At 46.3% G+C, this 27,308-nt stretch overlaps 1 protein-coding gene across 2 annotated transcripts in view; it reads right to left on the bottom strand.

The window, feature by feature from the left end:
- Window positions 1-22,871, bottom strand: part of LOC147881754 (uncharacterized) — a 171,526-nt gene extending 148,655 nt beyond the window's left edge. For both annotated transcript variants that reach the window (XM_087402103.1, XM_087402104.1), the window contains exons 1-5: window positions 22,638-22,871; window positions 22,441-22,545; window positions 22,262-22,360; window positions 22,013-22,147; window positions 5,950-6,099 (exon numbers count right to left, since the gene is read on the bottom strand). In XM_087402103.1, the coding sequence (XP_087258229.1) occupies window positions 5,950-6,099; window positions 22,013-22,147; window positions 22,262-22,360; window positions 22,441-22,545; window positions 22,638-22,784 (636 nt within the window). In that variant the 5' untranslated portion in view covers window positions 22,785-22,871. The remainder of the gene's footprint in view (window positions 1-5,949; window positions 6,100-22,012; window positions 22,148-22,261; window positions 22,361-22,440; window positions 22,546-22,637) is intronic.
- Window positions 22,872-27,308: the final 4,437 nt, after the last annotated feature.

Below are 27,308 nucleotides of genomic sequence, written 5' to 3'. Positions count from 1 at the left end.
GAGTTTTGGCAGACCCATGATGGGATTTCTATGTCACAGACAAAGTATTCGAAGGGGTTGTTGCATAAATTTAAAATGGAGAACTGTAAGCCTGTGGCTACTCCATTGTAAAAGGGACTCAAGCTGAGTAAGCATGATGTTGCTGAAAAGTTTGATGGCACTTTGCACAGGCAGTTGGTTGGCAGTTTGATATATCTATGCTCCACCTAGCCTGATATTGCCTACGCCACAGGGCTTTTGAGCCAGTTCATGCATTGTCCCATGATCACACATTGGAATGCAGCAAAGAGGGTTCTCATACATGTCCATGGCAGGCAAACTTCTGCTGCTGCCCCCCGCTCCTCTTGCTACCCTCCTCGCTGCCCCCTCCCTCCCCTCTTTGCTTCCTCCTCCCTCCCCTCCCCCCTACCTACTGCTCCCCCCGACTCCCCTCTTTCTCTCCCCTTCTCTTCCTCCCGCACTGCTGCCAGCCTCTCCCCCGCGCGCTGCCTTCTCCAAACCCACACGCTGCCTCCTCCCTCCCCTCCCCCCTACCTGCTGCTCCCCCCGCCTCCCCTCCTTCTCTCCCCTTCTCTACCTCCCGCGCTGCTGCAGCCCCCCCCGCACTGCTGCCTGCCTGCACGCCCCCCCCCCACGCTGCTGCCTGCACAGCCCCCCTCCCCCCCGCTCTTTCTTTGCTTCCCCCCCCCACTCTCCTCCACTCCTCCTCTCCTCTATCCTCCCCTCCTCTCCCTTCCTCCTCCCCTCTTGCTGCCCCCCCTTTCTCCTTGCTGACGACTCCTCTCCTTGGTCATTCCTCTCTCTCCCTCCTTCCTTGCACCCTCTTCCTTCATCTGGTGTACCCCTATTCTCTTTTAGGGGTCTCTTGGGCTTCAGGAAAGCGGATGGAGTTCTTTTTTGTGTTTGAATCGGCCTATTCCACCTCAATTGACGAATGGGTTCCCATTCAGTCAATCCGTCTCCGCTCACACTGGCCACGAGAACCTTTCTTTCTCAAAAGACGAGCTACAGCAGTTGCAAAAGGATTTGGAGCATGAGTGTTCCACGACTCTCTTCGCACGCATCCATGGCTCCCACCCCTTCAGGTCACAAGCTAGAGATTGGATGCTTGCGGCGCTTCCCTAGGAGCTCGCCCCCCACCTTAAGGATGTTCGTTTGTTGGGACGAGGTTTCTTTCAGGTGTGTCTAGATTCCCCGGACGTCACAAGAGACCTGCTACAGGCCGGGTTTCTATTTCTAGGCTACAGGAGGATTTCAACTGGGCTTTGACCCAGTTGAAGAGGACAAGTAGGGAGTTTCTGTTTTCATCAGGTTCCCTGGTCTCCCCTCAGTTTATCGGCTTCTTTCAGTTATTGGCAAGAGGTTTGGTGTGGTAGCAGAGATCCCCCCTCTTCCTGGTGGGCCTCTTCATCAGGATGGATGGGGTACCCAGGGTTAGGGTCATTGTCCGGGACCCTAATATTTCAGATGACCACATCATGCTACAGCGACCCGACGGGTCTTTCTTCCGCCAGAGATTTGAGGTTGCAGGTCGGCAGGACCAATGCAGGATTTGCAAATCCTCGGGGCACTTCGCCAAAGATTGCCCAAAGAAGAAAAAGAGGCCGAGAAAGCAACCAGCTCGTACTAGCTTACAACAGAGAGCAAGAGCAAGACCTACCGCTCCACAGGCACCGCCTCAGACACAGGCTCCCCCCCCTCCTAGGGCTACTCGAGTCCCTCCTACACCCCGCACCACCTCTAGACAACGCTGGGTTCCGGTGGCGGTTAGGCCCTCTACTTCATATCACACCTCCACCGCTTCGAAGGCTACCCCCTTGGAGCCTCGGGAGGAGACTAGTGTTCAGGAGCCTTGTTCGACTCCACCCCTGGATCAGGCTGTACCTTCCTCAGCAACCCAGGTAGTTGACACCTCGTCTACAGCACTTCTTGATCAGGATCTAGTATAGGTGCCTCCTTCTATGGATAGAGGGAAGGGGGTCTTACATTCTCTCCCTGCTTCGGTAGGAATCCTTCGTACCCCCTCCCCAGCTTAGCGGAACTCCTTTTCCGCTCTGGAGGACCTCTCTTACCTCCCAGAGGATGATTTTGTACCTTCCACTTTCGGAGAGCCAATTATCGGCATGCCTTTTGTGAGATCTTTCTCTCTCTCACCAGTGGACTTTCCTCCCCTTGGACCTCGTGTGTATGGTAGGAGGTCAGCTCCGGTGGAGGGTTCTTTTTCTACCACCAAGTCGGGTAAGGTATTCCAACCCGCTTCCTCCCGCCGATGAGGATTGGAATATACAACAATTGGGCAGCATCCCATTGCCGTCGCAGACAAGTGATCAAGAATCAGCTCCATCCAGGTGTTTCAGGTGGTTCCCTAGACATTATTTTTCTTCAGGAACACAAACTGGATGTCAAAGATTGCTCCAAGTCAGGCAAGCTGCTTTCAGGCTGGACTTTTTGGCTTACTACCTTGGGAACCAGAGGAGGTACATGCATATCAGTTTTAGATTCTATTCTCCCTCTGATCATTGGACACGGTACCATAACCCCCTCTAAGGGCCCAGTGGGTTTTACTTCTGATTGACGGACGTAAGGTTGGTTTCCTCAACCTCTCGTGTTTTGTCCATCTCAGAGCCCCATCTGAGAGGACGGGCTCACAGTATCAGGATCCCCGATGCCTTATACACAGATGAGACTCTCACAGAGGCAATCTTGAAGATCTGGGTTTCTCACATGCAGGGGGGGTGGCCGGTCCTTCACATGTGGCCACAGCACTTGCCAGTATCATAGACTTTTATCACTCCGTTGCTAGTGCTCGGCGAGGTGAGGTACTCAGGCGGCAAATTGGTATCCGCCGGCAGTTGGCAGCCTTGCAAAGGAAGGAGCAGAGAGGACCATCAGATGCTTGGATACAGGAGTGCCTTGCTGCGGCAAGGGCTCACTTGCAGACATTGCTTGATCAGAGAGCAAAGTATGCATCCCATGAACGAGAGTCCTTTTGAATACAGATGGGAGGGAGAGTCAATAAATACTTTTTCTCTACACTTGGTCCCAGACATAGTAGAGAGAGTGTCACGCAACTTATTGACTCTAACGGCGTTTTGTAGTCTCATCCGGATACCGTCATGCACTTAGCGACAGCTTTCTATGCCTCCCTTCTTTCCGCAGATCCTGACACACAGGCCAAAGATGTGGCTAGAGATGAAATTTGGCAGAGTTTACCTGTGTTGGTCACACCAGAGATGATATCTCAGGTCCTTGCCTCTCCTCTCATGACTGCCATCCTCAAAGCATGGGGGAGCTTCAGGAACACTCTTCGAAGGGTTACGCCCTCTACCCTTGAAGAGATTGATAGGCAGCCGATCATTTGGAATGATAGTATACTTGATGAGCATGGCAGACCACTGGGCACTTTCCATTATATGCAGTGGTCTAGATGGGAGAGAGGCCCTGCCTACACAGTAGGCACTTGGAAGGCTTTTATCAGGCTACCTGAGGATCAAAGGCTACAGTCCGTGAGTCACCTCAGAGGGGTAGCACGCAGGGTTCAGCAAATAGATGCAGCCATCCCGGAGGAATGGACAGTTGAGATGCCTATTACTTCCACCACTTGGATGGGAGCTTTTTCGAGGACAACAGTTCCTCTACAGGTGATCACTCTTCGAGGTCTCAGGGAAGATGCTCTGTACTCTCTAGATCCACGGATGATATTCTTCTAGAGGTTGCCTTTCAGCCCATCAGGATTGCGGGTTTTGTGGACCATGGAGCGGGCTTGCAATGGTACTTAGACCCCGACCCTCTGCTCTTGGCCCTGGGATCCTGGAGGTTGTGGATATTTGGAGGTGCACCTATCAGGTGCTTGCAGTGTGACCCACGAGAGTGGGAGTGGATAGATCATGGGCACTGAGAGAGGGGGATTCCCTTCTTTCGTTTCACGGTTGGTAATGCCAGGAGATTTCAGCTGAGCAGTAGAGGTTGGGTTCCCTCCAGAGCCCCCCATTGGGATAGCTTCTTCATCACCGCAGATTTGCATAGGAGTTTTTGGAGGAGGCTCTGAAAATCCCTCAGAAATAGAAAGATCACTCTTGTCTTTTGGCTTTCTATTCATGGAGGGATTGCAGTGAACCTGTGGAGATCACGATTTGGGGCTAATCCCACTTGCCCTCACTGTCATTCTGCAAAGGAGTCAGTGCAACATTGCCTTTGGGACTGCAGTCAGGCGAGGACTGTTTGGAAAGGGGTTGCTCGGATACTCAACATTTTTCATACTTCCCCTTTCTTTATGACTTGGGGCTCGGTCGCATGGTTATCCCTTACTAGGCCCCAGGTGTTTTTTTAGGATGAGCCTTCTTCTTGGGCACTCTCGATCCGCCGGCACGTGATAGAGCCCTGCTCTCTTCAGGATGTACCACTTACTCCCTTCAAAGCTTCACATGCTTCACTGGACACCTCTTGGGAGATTTTGGCTAGCATTTTCTCGACACATTTGGAGAGCCAGATGCACAGAGGCCTTGGATGGCACCCAGATACACCCATCACAGGTGTTAACGGGTATTTGGAGTGACACGGTTCACACTTTGATAGCCATATGGGCTAGCATGTAGGGCCCTTCACGGACAGCCTCTTCTAGGAGAACTGTATTTCTTGGAGTTTGGAGGGGTTCTCCTTTTTCTCGGAGGTTTCTACCGGATTGAGATGGCACTATGAGCCCCAGTCCTTTCTTTTTGGCTCTTGAGCTTTTCAAGCATTGCATGGTGTATCCCGTATGGAGCTTGCTCTAACGGTTTTCTTTAATACTTAATAGAAGTCTCCTTTTGCAAAAAAAAAAAAAAAGATATGTCCATGGCACTCTCTCTCTTGGCTTGCATTATGCTTCAGATTGTGATCTAAAGCTGAGTGGTTTCACTGACTCAAATTGATCAGGGGACATTGACGATAGACGGCCCACTACTGGCTATTGCTTCTCATTGGGTTCAGCCTGTATCTCATGGCTCAATAAGAAGCAAGAGCGAGTCTCTCTTTCCTCCAGTGAAGCAGAGTACAAAGCTGCAAATTCAGCCACTACGGAGTTAATGTGGTTAAGGAAGCTTTTGCATGACTTTGCATCATGCACAGGCTGGCGAAGCAAACTCTATCTTCTGTGACAGCCAGAGTTGCATTGCCATAGCCAACAATCCTGTCTTTCATGCTCGCATGAAACACATTGAAAATCATTATCATTATGTACGGGATTGTATTTCTGATGGCTTCATTGATCTCGTCTATTGTCCATCTGAGAACAATGTGATGGATATCTTCACCAAAGCCCTGTCAGCAGATCTTTTCTTACAACATCGACATAGCTTGGGGATTAGAGACATTCTCACAATGTCAAGGGGGGTTGTGAAGTGATTCACAATGACATTGTTTTCATATACTCCCATAGGTTGCATATCCATTTGGATGAATTTGTGCAACCATGGTACTTTAGGTACTACAGGGTACACCTGAGATGTTCCAGGGTACTTTCAGCCATATCTTTGAGGAGGGATTTATAAGAGATTACAAAAATATGGTGTTGTAGGCATAAAGTCAACCTTATGGTTGACCAGTAGTACTATTTATACCAAGTACTTGTATTGTTTCATTTGAACATTTCTATTGGAGCTTTCTTGTGTGTGCACTCTTGCTCACTTGTGTTCACAACCTGTCTCCACTTTGTTCCTACATCTCACACAATAAAATAAAGTACAATCCAAATTCACCTCACCATTCCCAGTTGCGTATTCCCAGTTGCGTTTCAACTTCAAGTATTGGTATACGATCTTATTTCCAGCAAAATAAAAATGAGGCAGGCCCATTTGATCTAACAGTATTATCCATATGTTGTACAGATCATGGATTTTTTACTTCAAGATATAAAAGCATATTGTTCAAACAAAAATGTATGGCCACAGAGCTAGTTGAATTATGCATCACCTGCCATTTATATGCTGAGAACTCCTGATGGAGCAAGCGAACTTCTTGCTGTTTGTCTTTCACTATTTCTTGCATTCTATCTATTTTATTATCATATTCATCCCTCACGCTGTCCAACTCCTCTTTAGCATCCATCCATTGTTTTAAAGACTGCCAAAGAAAATAGTACCAAAAAAGGAAATGCAGCATATTACATTACTGCTACAAAGAAGTAACTTAAGTTTATGTTAATCTTTTAATTCCATCAGCTTCATCAGCTTTAAAAAATACGATACCCAAAGTAACCAGATGTCTCATGATACTCAGATCTCAAGGCTCTCAGAAATCAATTGACCCACCCTAGTCAGAGAATTTTAAAAAAAGCTACTTGCCTCTGAAGTAAAAATTATACACCTCAAGACCCCAAAAAATCAGTCTCTCCAATCTAACCAGGGCTGGAGAAGTTACTAATTACAGATCATGAGAACTGCTCTCTGAGCATGTTGATTACTTTATTTACGGGCTGGATTCCCTCTGCTGCTCCCTCCCCAGCCCCTAGCTCTCCCCTCAGTGCCTCCCCTTCGCTCCTAGCTCCAGCCTCCTAGCTTCAGCCTCTCCTCTCTCCACCTATTCCTCCCTCCCTTGTGGGCTGCTGCCCCCTCCCCGAGGGCCTCTCCCTCCTCTGCCCTGCCCCCGTGGGCAGCTTCCCCCTCTTCCTCCCTGCCTTCCTGTTAGAAATTACCCAACAGAGGGTACGCACAACGGAAGACTAATAGTAATGCCCAGGAGCTCACACAGTGTGGTGTGGGGTGTGGAATCACAAACTTCTTCAACTTATGTGCATAGAATAGATGTGCAGACTCATCAATAGACAATGAACCAGCCAGATAGAGAAACCATCAAAATAATATATTTCCGTCCAAAGCTATGGACACAATACAAAAGAGAGAGATCCAGAGTCCCACCAATGGTGTGGTGTGGTCCTCTGATCTTACCACAAGGTACTTCTCCTATCTGCTGGCTATCTCTAGACTCGAGCCCGCGTGCTCCACCTCGAGCGTCTGTAGACTTTCTGTCCAGAATGGTTCTCTCTACCTTACTACCTGTAGATCAGCCTAGGTAGGCAGCCCTTTCTCAGCTTTGTCTGCAGCTTCTATGTGCCTCCTTCACCTCTTGGATGTAAGCCCAAGGAAGGTCCTCTTGCTGCTTCAATCTGCTGGTTGGCTGCTCCAGAGAATATGATGATCACAACACCTTGCTGCCCTAGAAGACAGCCAAGGTCCAGCCTCTAGGGAATTCAGTCTGCAGCACACCTTCCACTCTCCTTCACCCCTAGTGTAAGGCCCAAGGGAGTGGCTCCAGCTGCTGCTGTCTGCTCCTGCTCTTGCTGGATAGTTGGATGTGAAATGAGGCCCAAGGCCTCTCCTTTTATAGGGCTCAAGGCCCCCTTGAACCAACCGACCAGCCAGCCCTAATTGGGCCGACTGGCTGGTCTGTAGCAGCCCTAACAAACCGACCAGTTGGTTGGCTGGTTGGCTGCCTATCCAGCCCTATTTAGTGCCATTTGCTGGTTCTTTGTTCCATGCAGGGCCCAGCCCCTTAGGACTGCTTACCCCGCCACCTGCCAGCCCTGCTTGCAGGCCATAGACCTGCCCATATACCTTGCCAAGGACCCCGTCATGCAAGCGCCTCTTCTTCTGGATCACCACGCAATCATGCTCCTCATCAGATCCTTTCTGATCTGCCATCCTGTCCCCGCCATCTCCCTTTCACAAAGGTGTCTTCTGACGCAGCCATGCTGATCTCTCCAAGTAATTCACTCTTTGTTGTCTGACTAGCACCCGCATGGCAGCCAGGATGCTGCCCGTGTGGCACTCCCTCAAACCCTAGGTTCACCCCCCCCATGCTCTCCTCATATGGGGGCTTACAAATGGGGAGGTGACCTTTCCAACACTTCCTGCCCCCTTGCGGGCTGCTGCCCCTTCCCTACTAGCCTCTCCGTCCTACCTCCCTTCCTTCGCAGGTTGATGCTCCCCGCTTGCGGCTGCTGCTCCCGTCTCTCCCTGCCCCCGCGGGCTGCTGCTCTCCCCATGGGACTCCTCCGCGGGTTGATGCTCCCCCCCTGCGGCTGCTGCTCCCGCCTCTCCCTGCCTCCCCCCCCCCCCCACACGGGCTGCTGCTCTCCCCCTAGGGCCTCCTCCTCCCTTTCGGGATCCCCCTCTCTCCCTCTCCGCCTCCTCCTACTCCTCCTCCCTCCAGACACCACCTCCTCCTCCTCCTCCCTCTCCCCTCTCTCCTCTCCCTCCCCACAACCTCTCTCCCCCTTCCTCTCCCCTCCTCAGCATTGTTGGAATATGAAGCCAAAGTGAGTCTAAAATGAGTGTTCTAGGTGGTGTTTTATAGTCTAGTGAGTCCTAGACGTGCCACGTGTCATATTGGTAGATATCCATAGACATTGTGACTTTCTAGAGTCTAGTGCACACTATATAGTGTTGTACTTGTCTTGAGTCTATCATAGTTGTCAACATCAAGTTATCAATACATTGTGAGTATTTTGGTTATTGCCTTGCACTTGTACTTTCTTTCCTTTCCATTTTGCCTTTCATTATGCTTTCCATATTTCCATTCCGTTCCTAGCTAGCTACTATGTCTCTTCAGTCTCTTCATGTGGTATCAGAGCTAGCTTTCCTCAAGGAATGAGGAGGTCTTGAAGCCCATCTCAGACCTATGGAGAGGCTAGCTCCTCCACTCCCTCTCCTCATGAGTTCCTCTCTACCTTAGCTCTTTTCTCCTCTCCTTCATTGAGTACTCCCTCTTCCACCCAAGCCTTAGCAAGGAAGGTCCGCGTGGAGCTGCAGCACCCGCCATTGCTCAACCAACTGAGCCGCCATTTTTTCGCCATTCTGCCTGCCATCCTACTGCTCTTCTGCCCGCCATCCTGCTGCTCCTCTGCCCACCATGCTGCTTATCTACTCAGCTCCCCTCCGCTGGCCAATAACAGCCCACATTGGCTCCTAACTCTGCTGCTGCTGTCCACGCACCTCCTGCTGCCCACACAGCTTTAGCTCTAGCTGCTGCTGCTGCCCACGCAGCTCCTGCTACCTGACGACCAAACTCCAGCAAGCTTCCATCACTACAGAACCGCGGCCAGGCTCGCTCCAACGACCACGCAAGAAGCAAAAGGCTCCGTTCATCGACTGGCTTGCCACATCCATCGCCAATGCTAACGCCTACGTCGCCTTCTCCAACCTTGGTGACTCCTTCACGTGACTATTCCAACATTGATGAAAACTTCCCGAGCTAGATGTGAGTTCTTTGAGACTACTCCGACACACTCCACTACAGTGATCTTTCTGATTAGTGCATTACCTCGAGCTTGATGTAGACCACTCTACATCAACAAGTGACTTCTTCAACATTTCTTATTCGATCGTTGCCTAAGGTACTTCGCATTGATAGACTTCCCGATTGGTCGTGGTACCTGAGGCTTCCACTTCGACATTGGTGACTCTCCTTCCGGCATTTTGAGAGTCATCATGTGAGTGCTCCATGTAGCTACCCCATGGACTTTACCGACACATATTTTGGGGCATTCCTACCTAGCGCTTCATCAACATCGTCATCGTCGCAGGGATGTGCACACATGTGCATTAGCTACTTGGAGAACATCTCTTACTCCTAAGAGATCTATTTTTATTATTCTACAGCTTGATGTATTTTGGGGTCCTCTACCCTGGGTAGTCCCCCTAAAATGATATGTAATGAGTGTTTAGTTTTCATTGAGTTTAAAGGTCCTCTGCCTTGGATAGTCCTCCTAAAAAGATGTATTGGGTTTCCTATTTTTTGGGTGTGTGGCTTCCTAACATGTCCTGTTATGAAGCCAAGGAAGGATGTATTGTGGGAGCCATATGTATTAGCTTTGATAGGTCTATTTGTTTATCAGGCCTGGCCGAGTTCCAAGATGTTGGTGTATTCCTAGACCTATGAGCTGGTCATGTAGCCATGCTATAACGTGAGCCTCTGAGCATGTTGAGTCTCAAGCCATGAGAGTGCTTGGATCAACCTCTGAACACGCTCAGACTTTAGCCTCTGAGTTACATACGGTGCACATTTTGATGACCGTCATTGTCATGTTCTGTTCATGGTTCCATTCCAGTAGTCTCTCACCTTGCCTTCATGGGGGGGTGTTAAAATATGAAGCCAAAGTGGGTCTAAAATGAGTGTTCTAGGTGGTGTTTTATAGTCTAGTTAGTCCTAGACGTGCCACATGTCATATTGGGAGATATCCCATAGACATTGTGACTTCCTAGAGTCTAGTGTCACACTATATAGTGTTATACTTGTCTTGAGTCTATCATAGTTGTCAACATCAAGCTATCAATACATTGTGAGTATTTTGGTTATTGCCTTGCACTTGTACTTTCTTTCCTTTCCATTTTGCCTTTCGTTATGCTTTCTATATTTCCATTCCGTTCCTAGCTAGCTACTATGTCTCTTCAATCTCTTCAAGCATGCCTCCTTCCTCACTCTCCCCTTCTTCCTCCCCCACAACATTATTTTTGGGGTCGCTAGCTACTATGTCTCTTCAATCTCTTCCTAATCAACCTTTCCACCCCGATTGATGAATGGGTTCCCATTCAGCCACTTCCACAAGTCATTTTCTCTAAAAACGAGTTGCAACAGCTCAAAAAGGATGTAGAGCTTGCAAGCTCTACTTCTCTCTTCGCCCGCATCTTTGGGTCCCACCTGATGAAAGAGCAAGGAAGGCATGAGAATGAATCAGCTATGAAGTGAAAAGGACAGTTATTTTTCTCTTCGGAGGATTCCTCCTTCCTCCCGGGAAGAGATTGATAGGCAGCCCATCATGTGGAACGACAATATTTTAGATGATCGTGGCAGACCACTGGGTGCCTCACCCTACATGCAGTGGGCCAGGTGGGAGAGGGAACCTGCTTCTTCTTTAGGATCTTGGAAAGCCTTCCGTAGGCTTCCAGAGGAAACCAAGTCAAGGTTGACAGGACATCTCAGAGGGAGTGCAGGGAGGATCTTGCAGATTGAGACAACCCTTCCAGAGGCTTGGATAGACACAGATGATATGCCTCTCACTACCTCCACTTGGGCAGGTACTTTCTCGAGAGGCGGGGTTCCACTTCAGGTCTTAGCCTTCCGAGATGCACAGGAGGATGCTTTAGTTTTCAGTGTCCAGGATGGTGGCAGATTGCTCAGATCTACAGATGATATATTGCTTGAGTCTGCTTTTCAGCCTATCAGGGTCGTAGGCCATTTGATGCAGGGATCAGATTCAGAGTGGTTCTTAGACCCTGACCCCCAGTTACTCTCCACCGGGTCTTGGAGACTTTGGCTCTATGGAGGAGTTCCCATCAGGTATTTACAGTGGGACCCCGGAGAGTGGGAGTGGATTGACGCGGGGCATCGAGAGAAGACCATCCCCTTCTTTCGTTACACGGTCAGTAATGCCAGGAGATTTCAGCTCAGTAGTAGAGGCTGGAGACCCTCCAGAGTTCCTCATTGGGAGACTTTTGGTATTACTGCGGATCAGCAGAGGTACTTCTGGAGGAGGCTCTGGAAATCCCACAGGAATAGAAAGATCACTATCTTCTTTTGGCTTTCTATTCATGGAGGGATTGCAGTGAACCTTTGGAGGTCCAGATTCGGAGCCGACCCTACTTGCCCTCGTTGCCTTTCTGCTTCGGAGTCTATTCAGCATTGCTTATGGGATTGCAGACAGGCGAGATTGATTTGGATGGGGATAGCCAGGATCTTCAGTCACTTTGCCCATTCCCCACTCTTTATGACTTGGGGCTCGGTGGCTTGGCTTTCTCTTACAGGGCCTCAGGTTTTCTATGAGGGACTTGACTCCTCCCGGGCCATTTCGGTTCGACGTCATCGGTTTGAGCTCTGCTCGTTGGATGTGGTTCCACACCGTCCTTTTACAGCTGTACATGCCTCTGTGGATACTTCTTGGGAGATTATAGCGAGCATAGCAGACTGGCATATCTGGAGATCCAGATGCACAGAGGCTATGGAGGGTACTCAGGTTCATCCCTCGCACACATTGGCTAGTATCTGGACAGACATTGTACACACTCTGATGGCCGTATGGACGGGTATGCAGGGGGACTCCCGTGCAGCCTCAGCTAGGAGGGTTTCTTTCTTCAGGGAATGGAAGGATTCTCCTTTCTTCTCTGAATCTACTACAGGGTTGAGATGGCACTTTCAGCCTCAGCCTTGGTTTCTTTCCACCTCACTCTGAGGGGGTTTTTTATTATCCTCATGATTTCATGATGTATTCCGCTTTGAGCTTGCTCTCGCGGGTTTTTGTTCAAGAGTAGAGGAGCCCTCATAAGGGCAACTGATATAATGCACGTGCCCAAGAGAGAGCACCTCTAAATCCACAAATTACTCCACTGATCTCTCAATCAAGCCCATGAATCTCTCAATCACACCTAATAGAACCTTCTACCACCTAACCTGGTCACACTAACCACCATGTGGTGACAACAAACTCACACAAACCTTGTACCCTTTGGTACACCGCATTACATCAATTTGTCGTTCATACCCCCAACAAATTGATGACCTCACCCCATCAGTAGTACATGGGAAGTTGCATGGTTTGTTCACACCTAGTAACAACACTCATAATCCCAGCCTATGACCCACTCTGGTTATGGCTCTTGTTTTACAACTGGGAGAATGGACAACGACTGTGCATGGGAAATCCCCATGGCTCTAAGAAGGTAATAACTCAAACATAAGACTAACAATCATTTAAGGGGGACATCCCAGGGCAGAGAACCCTTATGTGTGTGAATTACAGAGTGCTTAATAAAATGGCAGTCAAAAACAGGTTTCCAATCCATCGCATAGATGATATTTTGGATAAAATGAAAGGGGCCACGATTTTCAGCCGTATTGATTTAAAAAGTGGATATCATTAGATAAGGATCCACCCACAAGATGTCCATAAGACAGCTTTTTGGACCAGTTTTGGACTTTATGAGTTTTTGACTGATAGACATCCAACCCAAGAATTTTTCCATGGCATGTGTAAGTTGGGTTTGTTGCTTGTACCATCTCTACTTACCAATGCACCAGCCACTTTCAATCGTATGATGGACAGAATTTTCAGATCTTACAGGCACTTTAGTAGTACTTTATTTGATGATAGTTTGGTCTTTTCTAAGACAAAAGAAGATCACAAAGAGCACTTGGCTACTGTGTTTCAAGAACTCAGAAATCAATTCTCTCTTGATGAGATTCATTATCTTGGACACATTTCCAAGGAAGGGGTTCGGATGGATCCAGCCAAGATTAAAGCTATACAAGAATGGACAGAACTCATGTCGGTACATGAAGAACGCAGCTTTCTTGGGCTTTGTTCCTATTACAGGCGCTTCATCAGACACTTTGCTGATATAGCAGCCCCCTTACATGACTTGACCAAGAAAAATGTAGTTTTCAGGTGGGGAGAATGACAAAGGACAGCTTTTAATGCTCTCAAAGAAAAGCTAACGACCGAGCCTATTCTCGTTGTTCCAGATTTACAGAAACCGTTTGATGTGGACAGCGATGCATGTGGAGAGTGTGTGGGAGCTGCCCTCCATCAAAAAGGTCGGGTTATAGCTTATGAAAGCAGGAGGCTGCATGATGCCGATATGTTTTTGGGTGTTTATAAGAAAGAGATGCTAGCAGTTATTCATGCCTTAATTATTTGGAAGCATTATCTTCTCAGAGCTGACTTTACAGTTAGGACCGACCACCAGAGCCTCAAGTATTTCTTGACTCAGAGCAAGATCTCTAAAAAGCAGATGAAGTGGGAAAATTTTATGTCCATGTTTCATTTCCAGATTGTCTATACTCCAGGAGCTCGGAACAGAGTTGCGGATGCTTTATCTAGAAGGCCGAAAGTTGTTGGAGTATGAAGCCAAAGTGAGTCAAAAATGAGTGTACTAGGTGTCTAGAGGGTGTTTTATAGTCTAGTGAGTCCTATGGATGCCACGTGTCATATTGGGAGTTATCTCATATGCATAGGTGTTCATATGTGTATGTGTGCTCTTATATAAGAGCTGTACTTGTCTAGTGTCAAATAAATCAAGTATCAAGCTACAAGCTCTTTGGTCTACATGTGAGTACTCTCATTTTTGTTCATTGCTCGTCATTTCATTTCCATTTCATTATGTCTCCTTTTGAGTATCACTTCCTCTCTCCCTAACCTACCCTCTCTCTCTCCCTCTCTCTACCATGTTCCTTCATGTGGTATCAGCCTCCCTTCCTACCTTCCCCTTCTTCTTGCTCTATCTAGAGGATGAGAGAAGCCCGCAAATGGAAGCTCTCCTCTCCTCTAAGGTAGAGCCTCCCTTCCCTTAGCCTCGCCATGGTTCCTTGCCATCAAGTAGTCCGCCGTCCTCGTTTGTAAGTTCAGCTCAGTCCCGCATCAGTTCAAGGTTCTCCCTCAGCATTGGCGGCCATTCCTCGTCAGTTGGTCGCCAGAAACTTGTTTTGGAGCAATCTAGCGGCTGTTTTTTGATCTTTTGAGGTCCGATTCTGCGTTTTTTGAAATTTTGGCATTTCCCAAACATAAACGACCATGTCTCGCACCTTTTTGAGTTTTTTTTTTTTGACTTTTTTGTGCGTACAACTGTACGGACGTCCGGACGGACCTCTGCAGGCGGATGCATGACAATGCCAAGAGTCCGTTCAACTTGTCAGAAGGCGATTACAAGCAGTTTTAGGCTATTTTTTGGCATTTTTTGCTCAGATTTGGACTCCCATGACCTCCAACAGTGATTTGGGCAGCTCCCTTTAGCACTGTCGCTCATTTTTTTGAGCCTCTTTTGCGCATTCGGTGACTCTCCGATCGGCACATTGAGAGTCATGACGTGATCTCCCTTGGTAGCTGCTCCTATGGCCTTCATCGACACATCATTCGAGGGCATTCTCGCCTGGTTCTTCACCGACATACCTCTTTGCATCAGGATGTGCACACTCTTGTGCGGTAGCTACTTCGGGCTCGTGGGTTCTCTAACCTTGCTATGCATAAAATGAATGAAATCTTTTATATATTTTTATATATGTTTGAGTTAAAGGTTCTCTGCCTTGAGTAGTCCCTCTAAAAAGAATGTTTGAAGAGTTAATAAAGGTCCTCTGTCTTGGATTGTCCTCCTAAAATGATGTATTTCTTTTATGGTGTGTGACTCCATGTTTCTAGTTAGTCCCTAAAGTCAAGAGGGGGATGTACTAAGGGAGCCATGTATTGGCATTGATAGGTCTATTTGTTTATCCGGCCTGGCTTGAGAGTTCCAAGATGTTGGTGCATTGGTCTCCTAGACCTCCGAGTTGGTCATGCATCCATGCATGATGAGCCTCTGAGCCATGCTAGATGAGCTTTCTATGTTATGCTCACTAGCCTCTCAGCCATGCTCACTTGCCTCTAAGATTGTGTTGGAACCATGTCTAGTTCTAGACCGGCATGCACAGTTTTGATGACCGTCATTGTCATGTTCTGTTCTTGGTTCCATTCCAGTAGTCTCTCACCTTGCCTTCATGGGGAGGTGTTGGAATATGAAGTCAAAGTGAGTCAAAAATGAGTGTACTAGGTGGCTAGGGGGTGTTTTATAGTCTAGTGGGTCCTATGGATGCCACGTGTCATATTGGGAGTTATCCCATATGCATAGGTGTTCATATGTGTGTGTGTGCTCTTATATAAGAGTTGTACTTGTATAAATCAAGTTTCAAGCTACAAGCTCTTTGGTCTACATGTGAGTACTCTCATTTTTGTTCATTGCTCGTCATTTCATTTCCATTTCATTATGTCTCCTTTTGAGTATCACTTCCTCTCTCCCTAGCCTACCCTCTCTCTCTCCCTCTCTCTACCATGTTCCTTCAAAAGTGAATGATGTCACCATAGCATATCACCGGGACTTGGAGGCCATGAAACAACTTTATCTTGAACCTTTGTTCGAATCCACCGCAATTCCTTCCATCAAGATCACATGCCCTAGGAGTCGGCCGCTGTGGACTATGAACGCGCATTTCATAGGATTCAGACTGAAGGAGACTTCCTTGCATCATTGGAAAAACTTTCGCAAATGCTCCAGGTGTTCATCGAATGTGCCGAACACACTAAGGTCATCTAGGAAAATCCGCATGAAATCTATCAAATAGGAACTGAAGGTCTCTTGCATTTCCCGCTAAAAAGTCAAGGGAGCATTCCGCAATTCGAACCACATGACTGTTAGAAAATACCCAACAGAGGGTACACGCAACGGAAGACTTATAGTAATGCCCAGGAGCTCACACAGAGTGGTGTGGGTGTGGAATCACAAACTTCTTTACTTATGTGCATTCAATGGATGTGCGGACTCATCAATAGACAATGAACCAACCAGATAGAGAAACCACCAAAATATATATTTCCGTCCACAAATATGGACACAATACAAAAGAGACAGATCCAGAGTCCCACCAATGGTGTGGTCCTCTGATCTTACCACAAAGTCCTCCTCCTATCTGCTGGCTATCTCTAGACTCAAGTCCGCGTGCTCCACCTCGAGCGTAAGTAGACTTTCCGTCTAGATCCCTTCCACCTTGCTGTCTTTGCACCAGTCTAGGTGGGCAGCACCCTCAGCTAAGTCTGCAGCTACTGTATGCTCTCCTCCTCCAGTGATGAGGCCCAAGACAAGCTCCCTGCTGCTCCTTTCTGATGGGGCTTTTCTGCTGCTCCAAGTGATGATTGATGAGGCCCAATGGCCTCTTTATATAGGCCACAAGGAGGCTGGCAAAAAACCGACCAGCCTGCTACAGACTGGCCGACCAGTCTGTGGCTGGTCCAGCCCTAAAAGGGCACACCCCCCAGGGCTTTTGGCCCACACTTTCAGGGTCCTTTTGCCCTCCATTCAAGGCAGGTATCCAGCCTATAAAAGGCCTGCCTCCTGCCCACTGACAGCCACATTTCCTTCTGCACATGCTGCCATAACTGCGCCTCTGCCAGGCCCTCTCCCAGTTCCGTGCAGAGCCGTACGCTGCTGATGTCATCGTGCCCTGCCAGGTCAGATCTAGGGCTTGCTGTCCCCGCCTTCTGCTCCTTCCACAGGTTCCATCCTTTGCAGCCTTCTTCTCTTGCGAGGTGCTGCCCATGTGGCAGCCCCCTCCCCCCTCTCTCCTTCTTCTGTGGGCATCTTCTGCCCTAGGTCTCCCTCCCCCACGCACTCCTCATTTGGGGGCTTACAGATGGGGAGGTGACCTTTCCAACAATGACTATGCAGACTCTGGACAGAAAGTCTATAGACGCTCGAGGTGGAACACGCGAGCTCGAGTCTGGAGATAGCCAGCAGATAGGAGAAGTACCTTTTGGTAAGATCTGAGGACCACACCATTGGTGGGACTCTGGATCTACCTCTTTTGTATTGTGTCCATAGTTTTGGATGGAAATATGTTATTTTGGTGGTTTCTCTATCTGGCTGGTTCATTGTCTATTGATGAGTCTACACATCTATTTTATGCACATAAGTTAAGAAGTTTGTGATTACACATCGCACACCACACTGTGTGAGCTCCTGGGCATTACTATCAGTCTTCCGCTGTGCGTACCCTCTGTTGGGTGATTTCTAACAGGAGAATGGGTGTTACTAAAGTTTGAAAGGCACAGCTCATAAAAATGAAAGGAAAAGAGAAAGTCTACTCAAAATTGTCTCCCAGGTATTATAGACCATTCAGAGTTAGTGAGTCCACAAATGAAGTCGCTTTTGATTCACAATGATTTTCATGTGAGTCTTCGAAAGAAGTATCAAGGACTAGAACCCACAGAACCAATTCAAGAAGCGCCACCAAAATTACAAGCAATTCTCTCCTTGACCAAGAACTATCCAATTTCCACTTCGGAAACTGAATAGTAGTGCACAGACTATGCATAAGTCATACTATAGAAAAGCTAGCCTTATCTAGCCCTAAAAATATACCACCCCAATTCTTGGGGCCCAAACTAAACGAATAATGTAATTCTTAAGCTACATCTAGAAAAATCTATGATTGCCAACAGCGAAGACCAAATGCCTATCTTCTGTCGCAAAGGTCCACAGATATAATAAGGCGAGCTCATCTGAACTTGACTGGACAGAATAAAGCTCACCAAAAGATGAAACATTAATTTATACAGACATTCAGAAAAGTGGCAAAGATTGAAGGAAATTCCTTACGGACTGAGAGTTTAAATTGGTCCAAGGTATTCCCTTGTCCACCACTGGCCTTGCAAGAGCCCAAACGATCTTATGCTATTTCATCCAAAGGGATTCATTTTTTTTGGGATGTGCTTCATGATGATTGTGCTTTTCTATCTTTTCCCTTCGCGATCATGCAGCATGGATTGGGGCTCCATTATCATCCCCTTGGGCATTATCTTTCTCACATGCTTCAAGGTTTTCTACCAATGCCAAAGCTGGAGCTCACTTCTCGTCCTAAGGATTGGGCTTTACATTGCCACGGTTCAGGCAATCGCCCATTATTATTAGCTGATATTGCTGTGGCCAGTTTGTATAGTGTTTCGACGCCTCCACTGTGGGTATCCGAATCAGCTCTCAAGTGGTGGCAGAAAAGATTACGGCAGCTCTGGAGCTGCAAATTACCTCTTCGTCAAAAATAGGTCTTCTTGATGGAGGATATCGATACCTTGAGTGCACATTTAGCAAAAATGCAATCTCTTGTGCAACAACTTTCCAGCTTGAAGTGTCCCCTAGACGAGGAGGACAAAATGGTTGTCCATATGAAAAGTATGGAAGGAGTCACTCGCTTTGAGCATACTCTTGAAATACTTAGGCTTGCCATGACTACCTTTGATGATATGGTGACTCAGGGGAATGTACTATGGGAGCCATGCATTGGCTTTGATAGGTCTATTTACCAGGCCTAGCATGTCAGTTCCGAGATGTAGGTACATTAGTTTCCAAGACCTCTGAGTTAGCCACGCATCCATGCATGATAAGCCTCTGAGCCATGTTAGTTGAGCCTCTGAGTCTATATACCATGCTCACTAGCCTCTGCACCATGCTCACTTGCCTCTGAAATAGCATGGGAGCCATGTCTAGTTCTAGACTGTCATTGCACAGTTCGATGATGACCGTCATTGTCATGTTCTGTTCTTGGTTCCATTCCAGTAGTCTCTCATCTTACTTTCATGGGGAGGTGTTAGAATATGAAGCCAAGTTGAGTCAGTTTGGCGTGTTCTAGTGTGAGTTCTAGTCTAGTGTGTCCTATGAATGCCACGTGTCACATTGGGAGTTATCCCATATGCATAGGTGTTCATATGTGTGTGTGTGCTCTTATATAAGAGCTGTACTCGTCTAGTGTCAAATCAATCAAGTATCAAGCTACAAGCTCTTTGGTCTACATGTGAGTACTTTCATTTGTCTATTGCTTAGTCATTTCATTTCCATTTCATTATGTCTTTCTTTGGGCTCCTCTGCCCAGGGTAGTCCCCCTAAAATGATATGTATTAAGTGTTTGGTTTTCATTGAGTCCAAAGGTCCTCTCCCTTGGATAGTCCTCCTAAAAAGATGTATTGGTTTTCCTATTTTTTTGGTGTGTGGCTTCCTAACATGTCATGTTATGAAGCCAAGCGGGAATGTACTGTAGGAGCCATATGTATTGGCTTTGATAGGTCTATTTGTTTATCAAGCCTGGCTTGAGAGTTCCAAGATGTTGGTGTATTGGTCTCCTAGATCTTTGAGTTGTTCATGCATCCATGCATGATGAGCCTCTGAGCCATGCTAGATGAGATTTCTATGTTATGCTCACTAGCCTCTGAACCATGCTCACTTGCCTCTGAGATTGTGTGGGAACCATGTCTAGTTCTAGACCGGCATGCACAGTTCTGATAACCGTCATTGTCATGTTCTATTCTTGGTTCCATTCCAGTAGTCTCTCACCTTGCCTTCATGGGGGGGTGTTGGAATATGAAGCCAAAGTGAGTCAAAAATGAGTATACTAGGTGTCTAAGGGGTGTTTTATAGACTAGTGAGTCCTAGACATGCCACGTGTCATATTGGGAGTTATCCCATATATACTATGGCTTTCTAGAGTCTAGTGTCACACTATATAGTGTTATACTTGTCTTGAGTCTTTAGATATCAGTCAACATGAAGCTATCTACATGTGAGTATTTTGGTTATCATTGCCTAGCACTTGTTCTTTCATTTTCCTTTCCATTTTGCTTTTCATTATGCTTTCCACATTCCTAGCTAGCTACTAGATCTCTTCAAAAACATGACCAGAAAAGTTTGAGATTGCTTTCAATGCAACATCTCTGTTCGCCAAAGATGCATGGGGGTTAAAATATTCTCAACATTCATGTGCATATCCTTGCCCATAAGGGAAAAACGATGCTGCAATTTATGCAAGGAGATCAACCTTGGACCGCCATGATGCGCTACGTGCTTTTATAGATCACCACCCCTACTTTTGGTCACTAGCAGCCCACTCATTGGGATTTTCTTTTTGGTAGTATTGATGGCAGGATCAAAGGCTGTCCTTTGGTCTCCAAAATGTTAATGGATTGGAAGCATATCCTCTCACATTTGGAATGGCATGGCCGTGACTCATTGCAAGGAAATTCCTTAAGAGCTGAAAGCATACATTGGTCGAGAGTTTTTGACCCTCCGCTGGCTTTGCAGGAACCCAGACGTTCATACTTTCTTAGTTGCAAGGGGATCCGTTTAGTGGCTGGTGTCATTCATGATGATGGTATCCCCATATCTTTACCTTTGGTAAGGTGCGCTACTTGTGTGTTCGGTGAGTCTGACATCATATATGATCTCTGTAAGATAAGGCTAAAGAGGTTGTTACAATCAATCAATAAACTACTGAGTACTTTGCCTCCATTGCTGCATCCATCATGTAGCCCTCTGATTTCAACAAGGAGGGGCTGTGCATGTATGTCCTTGTTGGGACTGTTTGGATACCCAGCTAATTGTGGGCTTGACAGTCCATGTAGGGCTGTTTATGATAGAGCCCTTTATGGGGCTGTCGATAATCCCACATAGGGTTGGAAATACTGGCCATTTAGGCGCACAAAACGGGATCCAACAGCAGCTCGAATCATCATCCCTGATATCACCTAATAAGAGCAAGGTGCCTCTGTGCTGTGATAATGCTGCTCTATTTTTATCCTAAATCCTCCTTGGAACCTTGAGCATAGGCTTCCTTTCACAAAAGCTAGGAAGACTGTCTTTGGTGAGTTGTATTAAACAGTCCAGTCATGCGCTTGTTGTTGTAATTTGTGCAGGTGCTTTTGTTCCCCTAATATTGTAAAACAATAGCAAAGCAGCCTCATCCGACATCAACATGTAATGAACAGCAGCACCAAGAAGACATGTACTCCAACTTGGGAAAAGAGGCTCCAAAAAGTGGCAAAAACTATATGAGCACGAAGAAAACCACCAGCAAAAAGCAAGAAGGCTGGGAAGAAAGCATAGCTTATATCCACCTAGCATTTGTCAGTGCAAAGGAGAGAGTGTCTCAAAGGTTCAAGAAAACTCTTAGGGGGACACACAGAGAAGGAAAACGTAGCAATTAAGAAACATCATTGCAATCTGTGAATGAAGCCTTCTACTACGACTTCACCTTTTGCCAGGTGTAGCTTTTATCAGCTTGGCTGCTTGGTCTTTGTACTCTCTTCAACAAGATGTTCATCAGTAAAGTCTAATACGGAGATATTTATCAGTAAGGTCTAATACGACTTCACCTTTTGCCATGTGTAGCTTGGTCTTTGTACTCTCTTCACACAAGATGTTTATCAGCCTTATTTTTTGGACAGGAGAAGGAAAGAAGACAGCAAGGCACGTGCTCTTATTTTTTACTCTACACATTAGCATAAAGTATTCACGGACAACGCGCGTATGTCACTCTTTACAAAAACATACTAGCACATTTTGTGTATTAGAACGAATTTCTGTAAAATTTCTCATTTTCTTGGTAGTTTTACGTAAGGAGTCATTCAAAATTAACGTTTTTTTTGCCAGATGCGTGGTACAATTTTATGGGAACTCAAAAGGTTTCATATTGCACCTACAATCTGATATTGTGTCTCTGCCCCTTCAAGAAAAAGCTTGGTCCCTATGGTGGATCGCCTTTTCTGCATGGCAAGAAGACGTCTCTGCAAGACCTTGTTTTCGGTGCTTAGGTCTTTGATCTCCTCCTTTGCTTCCTGTAAGGCGGTAGAGTAAAAATCAAATCAAATGAAACGCAGTCTCATAGATCATCATTCTTGCGAAGAGTTATGCTGGCCTCACATTTGAATTTTGCTAACAGTAGAATCTACCTGAATAAGAACATGATAGTTGCGTTTGTTGACTTTTTTATCGTCATCCGAAGTTATTTCAACAGTTTCCTGTGCTTTATCGACGTTTTTCACGACTACCTGAAATACAATTGTAGTCTCTATTAAACAAGAGTATCACACTCCATTCCTTAAAGACACGAGAGCCTCATTCTTCTTGCCTCGACGAGCTTCATCAATTCGTCTCGAACAACTTGTTTATCGGTTTGTACTTGTACAGCCCCCTCTTGGGACGCATTGGTCCCGGACCCAGGTTTTCCTGATTCCTGGATACCATACGCATAGCTGTGGAAGTTAGAAATTGAAAAAACATCCCGTAGAGAGGCCGTTTCGAAAGTTAGGGAGGCAGCTACAGAACCTGGGTGTCTGCTGGAGTGATTCCGCCCTGGATCGAGGCGGAAGCTCCCGATGCAGCGAAGGCAGGGGGAGAAATCAAAGGTGGAGAGGAATGAGGAAAGACGTTGGAGGTTTGATCAAAGGAATGGTCTTCAATGACGGTTTCCATGAAGGCGAGATGATGGCGATGATGAGGAGAAGAAATCAAGCAGGAGAAAGAGAATGCAGTTGATGCATTTTGACGGAGATCAGAGAAGCTTCGTGCAAAAAAGGTGATGAACTCAGAATGGTTCCTTTCATGCACGCTCCTTTATTATCCATCACTTAGCATTCATAATCACATCATTAATCTCTAAACTGATTTCTTTACCTAAGGCCGCGTTCACACCACCAACAGAAAGGACAGGGGATGAGCCTGTTTTACTTAAAACGGCTGCCATTGCGTTTGAAGAAGCATGTTTGGTCTAGTGGAAAGTTTTCTTTTTGTACGGCACGCTGCCAGGTTTCAATCACCAAATAGGTGTCATTCGCGCCACTTTTTGGACGGGTGCCCATAGCATGGGCAAGCTACATCTTTTCTTATGTCAGGCGTCCGAGCCCTCCTCTCCCATTGGACCACCTAGGAGGACGACCCTCCTCTTTACTTTTGGATGGTATCCGAGTGGGTGGTCTCAACCCACCCTAAGTCTTACTCCATGTGGGAGCATCCCAACCCCGTGCAAAGGCTTGGGGAGGCCCGGTAGCTCAAGTGGTTTGCGCCTTCGCTTACCTATGCTGGCTGTCCATGTTCGATTTCCAGTGGCAGTTCAAGCGGTTTGGGCATCCACCCTAGTTGCCCACCTTCAATCATACTTTGAGGGCTTCATGTTTGCCATGGTTAGAAGTCTACATGTCCTACTGCGGTGAAAGGTGCCGTCCAACAATTTCCCTACACCATGACCAGTTATAAGAGAATCGCTAGTGTAGAACTTTTGCATAATTCCTCCACATGACAGGTCAAAGGGAGGCTTAGTACACAAATTAGTTGCAAGTCCCATGGTGAAATTCAATTTAAAAATGACATGGCATTATCCCTTTCTGCAAATGGCCGCATTGAACAAGTCAAATGAAATGGCCCAATCAGATAGGTCAAATTAAATGTGCACCACCATGGACCTTTACATATACTCACATATATGCCTAGCCATATAAATCCTGAGAGACGTGGAGAGTTCATATGCGTCCTGCCTTTCTAGCACAAGGTGGGGCTAATCTAGAGTTTCGCCACACTCTTTTAGATTGGCTTGGCTTACCTTTGTTCCACGGTTAATGCAAATGCATGCACTTCTATGTGATCCTTTTCTTCAGTGGTAGTGTCAATATGGTAGGTTCCTATGGTGGTTGTCCTTTTTGGAAATGTGGTTTGTTGAGATATCGAGCTCCACTCGTGATATGCTCGGGTGACCGTCGTGCATTTATGTCACCAACTTGTTAGCTACAAATGCGGTTGGTACACCGCCCATGAATAATAGCTGGATGACAGCTATCTTTATGTACTCTAGTTAGTGGCTCAGTTAGTATGCCACCTAGGTTAGCTGAGTTTGGTTTGAGACCCACATATAGGGTTCATCTATTCCTTTTGTACTAAGAGAGAGAGTTCTTTTGGCTTTCACAACTAAGAAGAGAAAAACTATTTTCAGCCTCCACCTTTGTGTGTATTCCCCCATTGTGTATGTGAGAAAGCTGCAAGTGAGACTCCTTACCTCTCTCCCACTCTCTTCACATGGTATCAAAGCTCGGTTCGTGGTAAGGAGCTCAAGGAAGCAAACCAAGTTCACAGTGTCTTGGTAAGAGGATCAATGTTGCTTTCCTTTTTCGAGTTTGGGAGTACATCTCTGCAAGTAGCATAGCCGAAAAGTGCAAGAGTGCACTGTCTCAGATTGAGACGCCCTTCGCGGTGCGGCGAGAGGGTAGTATATGCTATGGGTCAAGGCAAAGCCCTCGGTGATTTTTTTTTTTTGATTCGAGGCCGTTTCGGGGCCCGTTTTGGTAGCGGAAGTTTTTCGCAAGCACTCAGAAAAGTGCCCTATTTTGGCTGTGCGACCATTGTTCTGTAGGTCGGTGAAAAGTTGCCGTAGAAATTGCATCGTATGCCTATGTACAAAGATATTGGGAGTGACGGAGCCTGTTGATGCAAAATCGTTACTAGGAAGTGACTGTGTGGTCAAATACCACTTTCGTCAATTTTACAGATTTGCCCTTGTGAGACAGAAGTTGTCTTTTTTGCAGTGACAGAATATTTTTGTAGTGTTCTGTAATGGCATTTGATGCTCTTTCACAGATAGTCACTGAAAAGCTTGACAAGAACAACTTCCAAGCATGGAAGTTTAGAATGACGAATTTCCTTAAGGGAAAAGGCTATTGGGAGTTCATTACTGGAGCTGAACAAGAACCAGTTATTCCTAATGTTCCCAATCAACAAGAGTTGCAGGCATTTAAAGGATGGCATGAGAGAGCAAGAAAAGTTATGTACTGGCTGTCTATGAGTATTTCAGATTCTATGATTGTGCATATTCAGGATGCAAGCACGCCGAAGGAGGCGTGGGATACTATGACGAAAATGTATAGCACAAATACGCAAGCCAGGAAAATGTAGCTCAAGTAGGAGTTGCATAATGTGCAGAGAGAAAATATGAGCATCAATGACTACCACATGAAGGTGAAGAAGATTGCAGATGCACTTGCTTCCATTGGGTCGCCAGTGTTAGTTTCTGTGACCTTGAATGGTCTAGGAAAGGATTATGCACAGTTCCGGACATCCATTGCCGTCCGTGAAAAATTTCCTGATTTTGAGGAGTTGATTGCTCTTCTAATTTCTAAAGAGCAGAGAAATGGTGGTGCATCTTCTTCAGGAGGAACTTCAAAAGAAACTGTCTTCTACTCAAATGCTGGAAGAGGTAGAGGTAGAGTTAGAGCAGGCCGATCCCGTGGCAGAAATCAGAATATGCAGCAAATTCAAGAAAACCAGTCCTATGGAGGAGGACGTGGTATCCTTAGAGGCAGGGGGAGCCAAAGAGGTTGTGGTGGATGGCAGAGAGGCCAAAATGCAAATAGCAATGTTGAATGCTACTACTGTGGTAAAATGGGTCATATGGCTAAAGATTGCTATAAAAAGCAGAATGACATTATGAATGGAAAATTGCAGCAAGGCAATTATCCATCCTCTAGTAGACAGGGTGATGACAAAAATGAGCATTTGTTTATGGTGCAGCACATGACCAATTCTGTGACAAGTGCAGAAGAAAGCAATGATGTGTGGTATGTTGACTCAGGTGCGTCAAACCACATGACAGGTCATGCAGAATGGATGCAGGATGCAAGGAAAATGGAAAAACCAGGATTTGTGGAGACTAGTGATGATACTGCACATCCTATTGTGTGCAAATTGGTAAAATTCCTTTGTCTATGCAGGATGGGAAAAAGAAATACCTGTCTGATGTATTTCATGTCCCGAACATCACCAAGAACCTGGTTTCTATTGGTCCAATGGTTGAGCAGGGCTTGTAGGTCAGATTTAATCCTCATGGATGCTTTGTTGAGGATTTGAAAAATAAAGGTCGCTTGATAGCAAAAGGGAAGAAGAAGGGCAGGATATTTACGTTGGATGGGGACAGCAATGTTTGCACATGGGACCGATGTAGTTGCAAATATTGATATCTGGCATAAACGCGTTGGTCATGTTAATGTACAGTGATTAAATTAATGCAGGCCCAAAATATTGTTGCAGGATGCCTAAGTTCAAGGTTGCAGAAATGCATAAGGTATGTGAAGCTTGTCAATTTGGAAAACAGGCAAGGAAACCATTTCCTAGACATGTTTAAGAGAGTATGCGGCCATTGGAATTAATCCACTGTGATGTGTGGACTACTAAAGCTGCATCTATTGGAGGCTGTCATTATTTTGTCACTTTTATTGATGACTACAACAGAAAAGTTTGGGTGTATTTTATGAAAAAGAAAAGTGAATGCTTGGGCATTTCAAAGCTTTTAAAGCTATGGTTGAAAAAGAAACAGGCTTGCAAAATAAAATGCCTAAGGTCAGATGGAGGGGGAGAGTACCTCTCAAATGAGTTTGCAAGGTTCTTGTAGGAGCATGTCATAAAGCAGCAATATTCATGCAGTCATACCCCACAGCAAAATGGACTTACAGAAAGGAAAAACAGGCATATTGGAGAGGTATCTCGTGCCATGCTCAACGAAAAAAACCTGCCAGATTTTTATTGGGCTGAAGCAGTTGCTATAGTAGTCTACATAATGAACAGGACTCCCATTGCAGCAATACATGGCATGACGCCAGACGAGAGGTATATTGGTAGGAAACCAGCTATTTCTCATTTGAAAGTTTTTTGTTGCATTGCCTATGTTCATGTGCCAGATGAGTTGAGATCCAAGTTGGATCCAAAAGCTGAGAAGTGCATCTTTATTGGATATTCTCTGCAACAGAAAGGGTATAGATGCTATAATCCTTCTATTCGTAAGTTTACAGTGAGCAGAGATGTTTTTGATGAGATGAGCAGCTGGTATAAACCGGTAAATGTGATGGATGATGTAGATGCACAAAATGGTAATGCTGCACAGAATTCACAGCAGCAATCACAAAATATTAGTGGACCTATAGTGCCCTCTAGCAGTGGTTCACATACTTCGCAGGGGAC

Source organism: Dipteris shenzhenensis, chromosome 30, assembly GCF_047967505.1.
Source record: "Dipteris shenzhenensis isolate YYH24624 ecotype China chromosome 30, Dip_SZ_1.0, whole genome shotgun sequence".
Taxonomy (NCBI): domain Eukaryota; kingdom Viridiplantae; phylum Streptophyta; class Polypodiopsida; order Gleicheniales; family Dipteridaceae; genus Dipteris; species Dipteris shenzhenensis.
The sequence above is the reverse complement of the archived record's forward strand: the minus strand, read 5'-3'. Positions and strand labels throughout refer to the sequence as shown.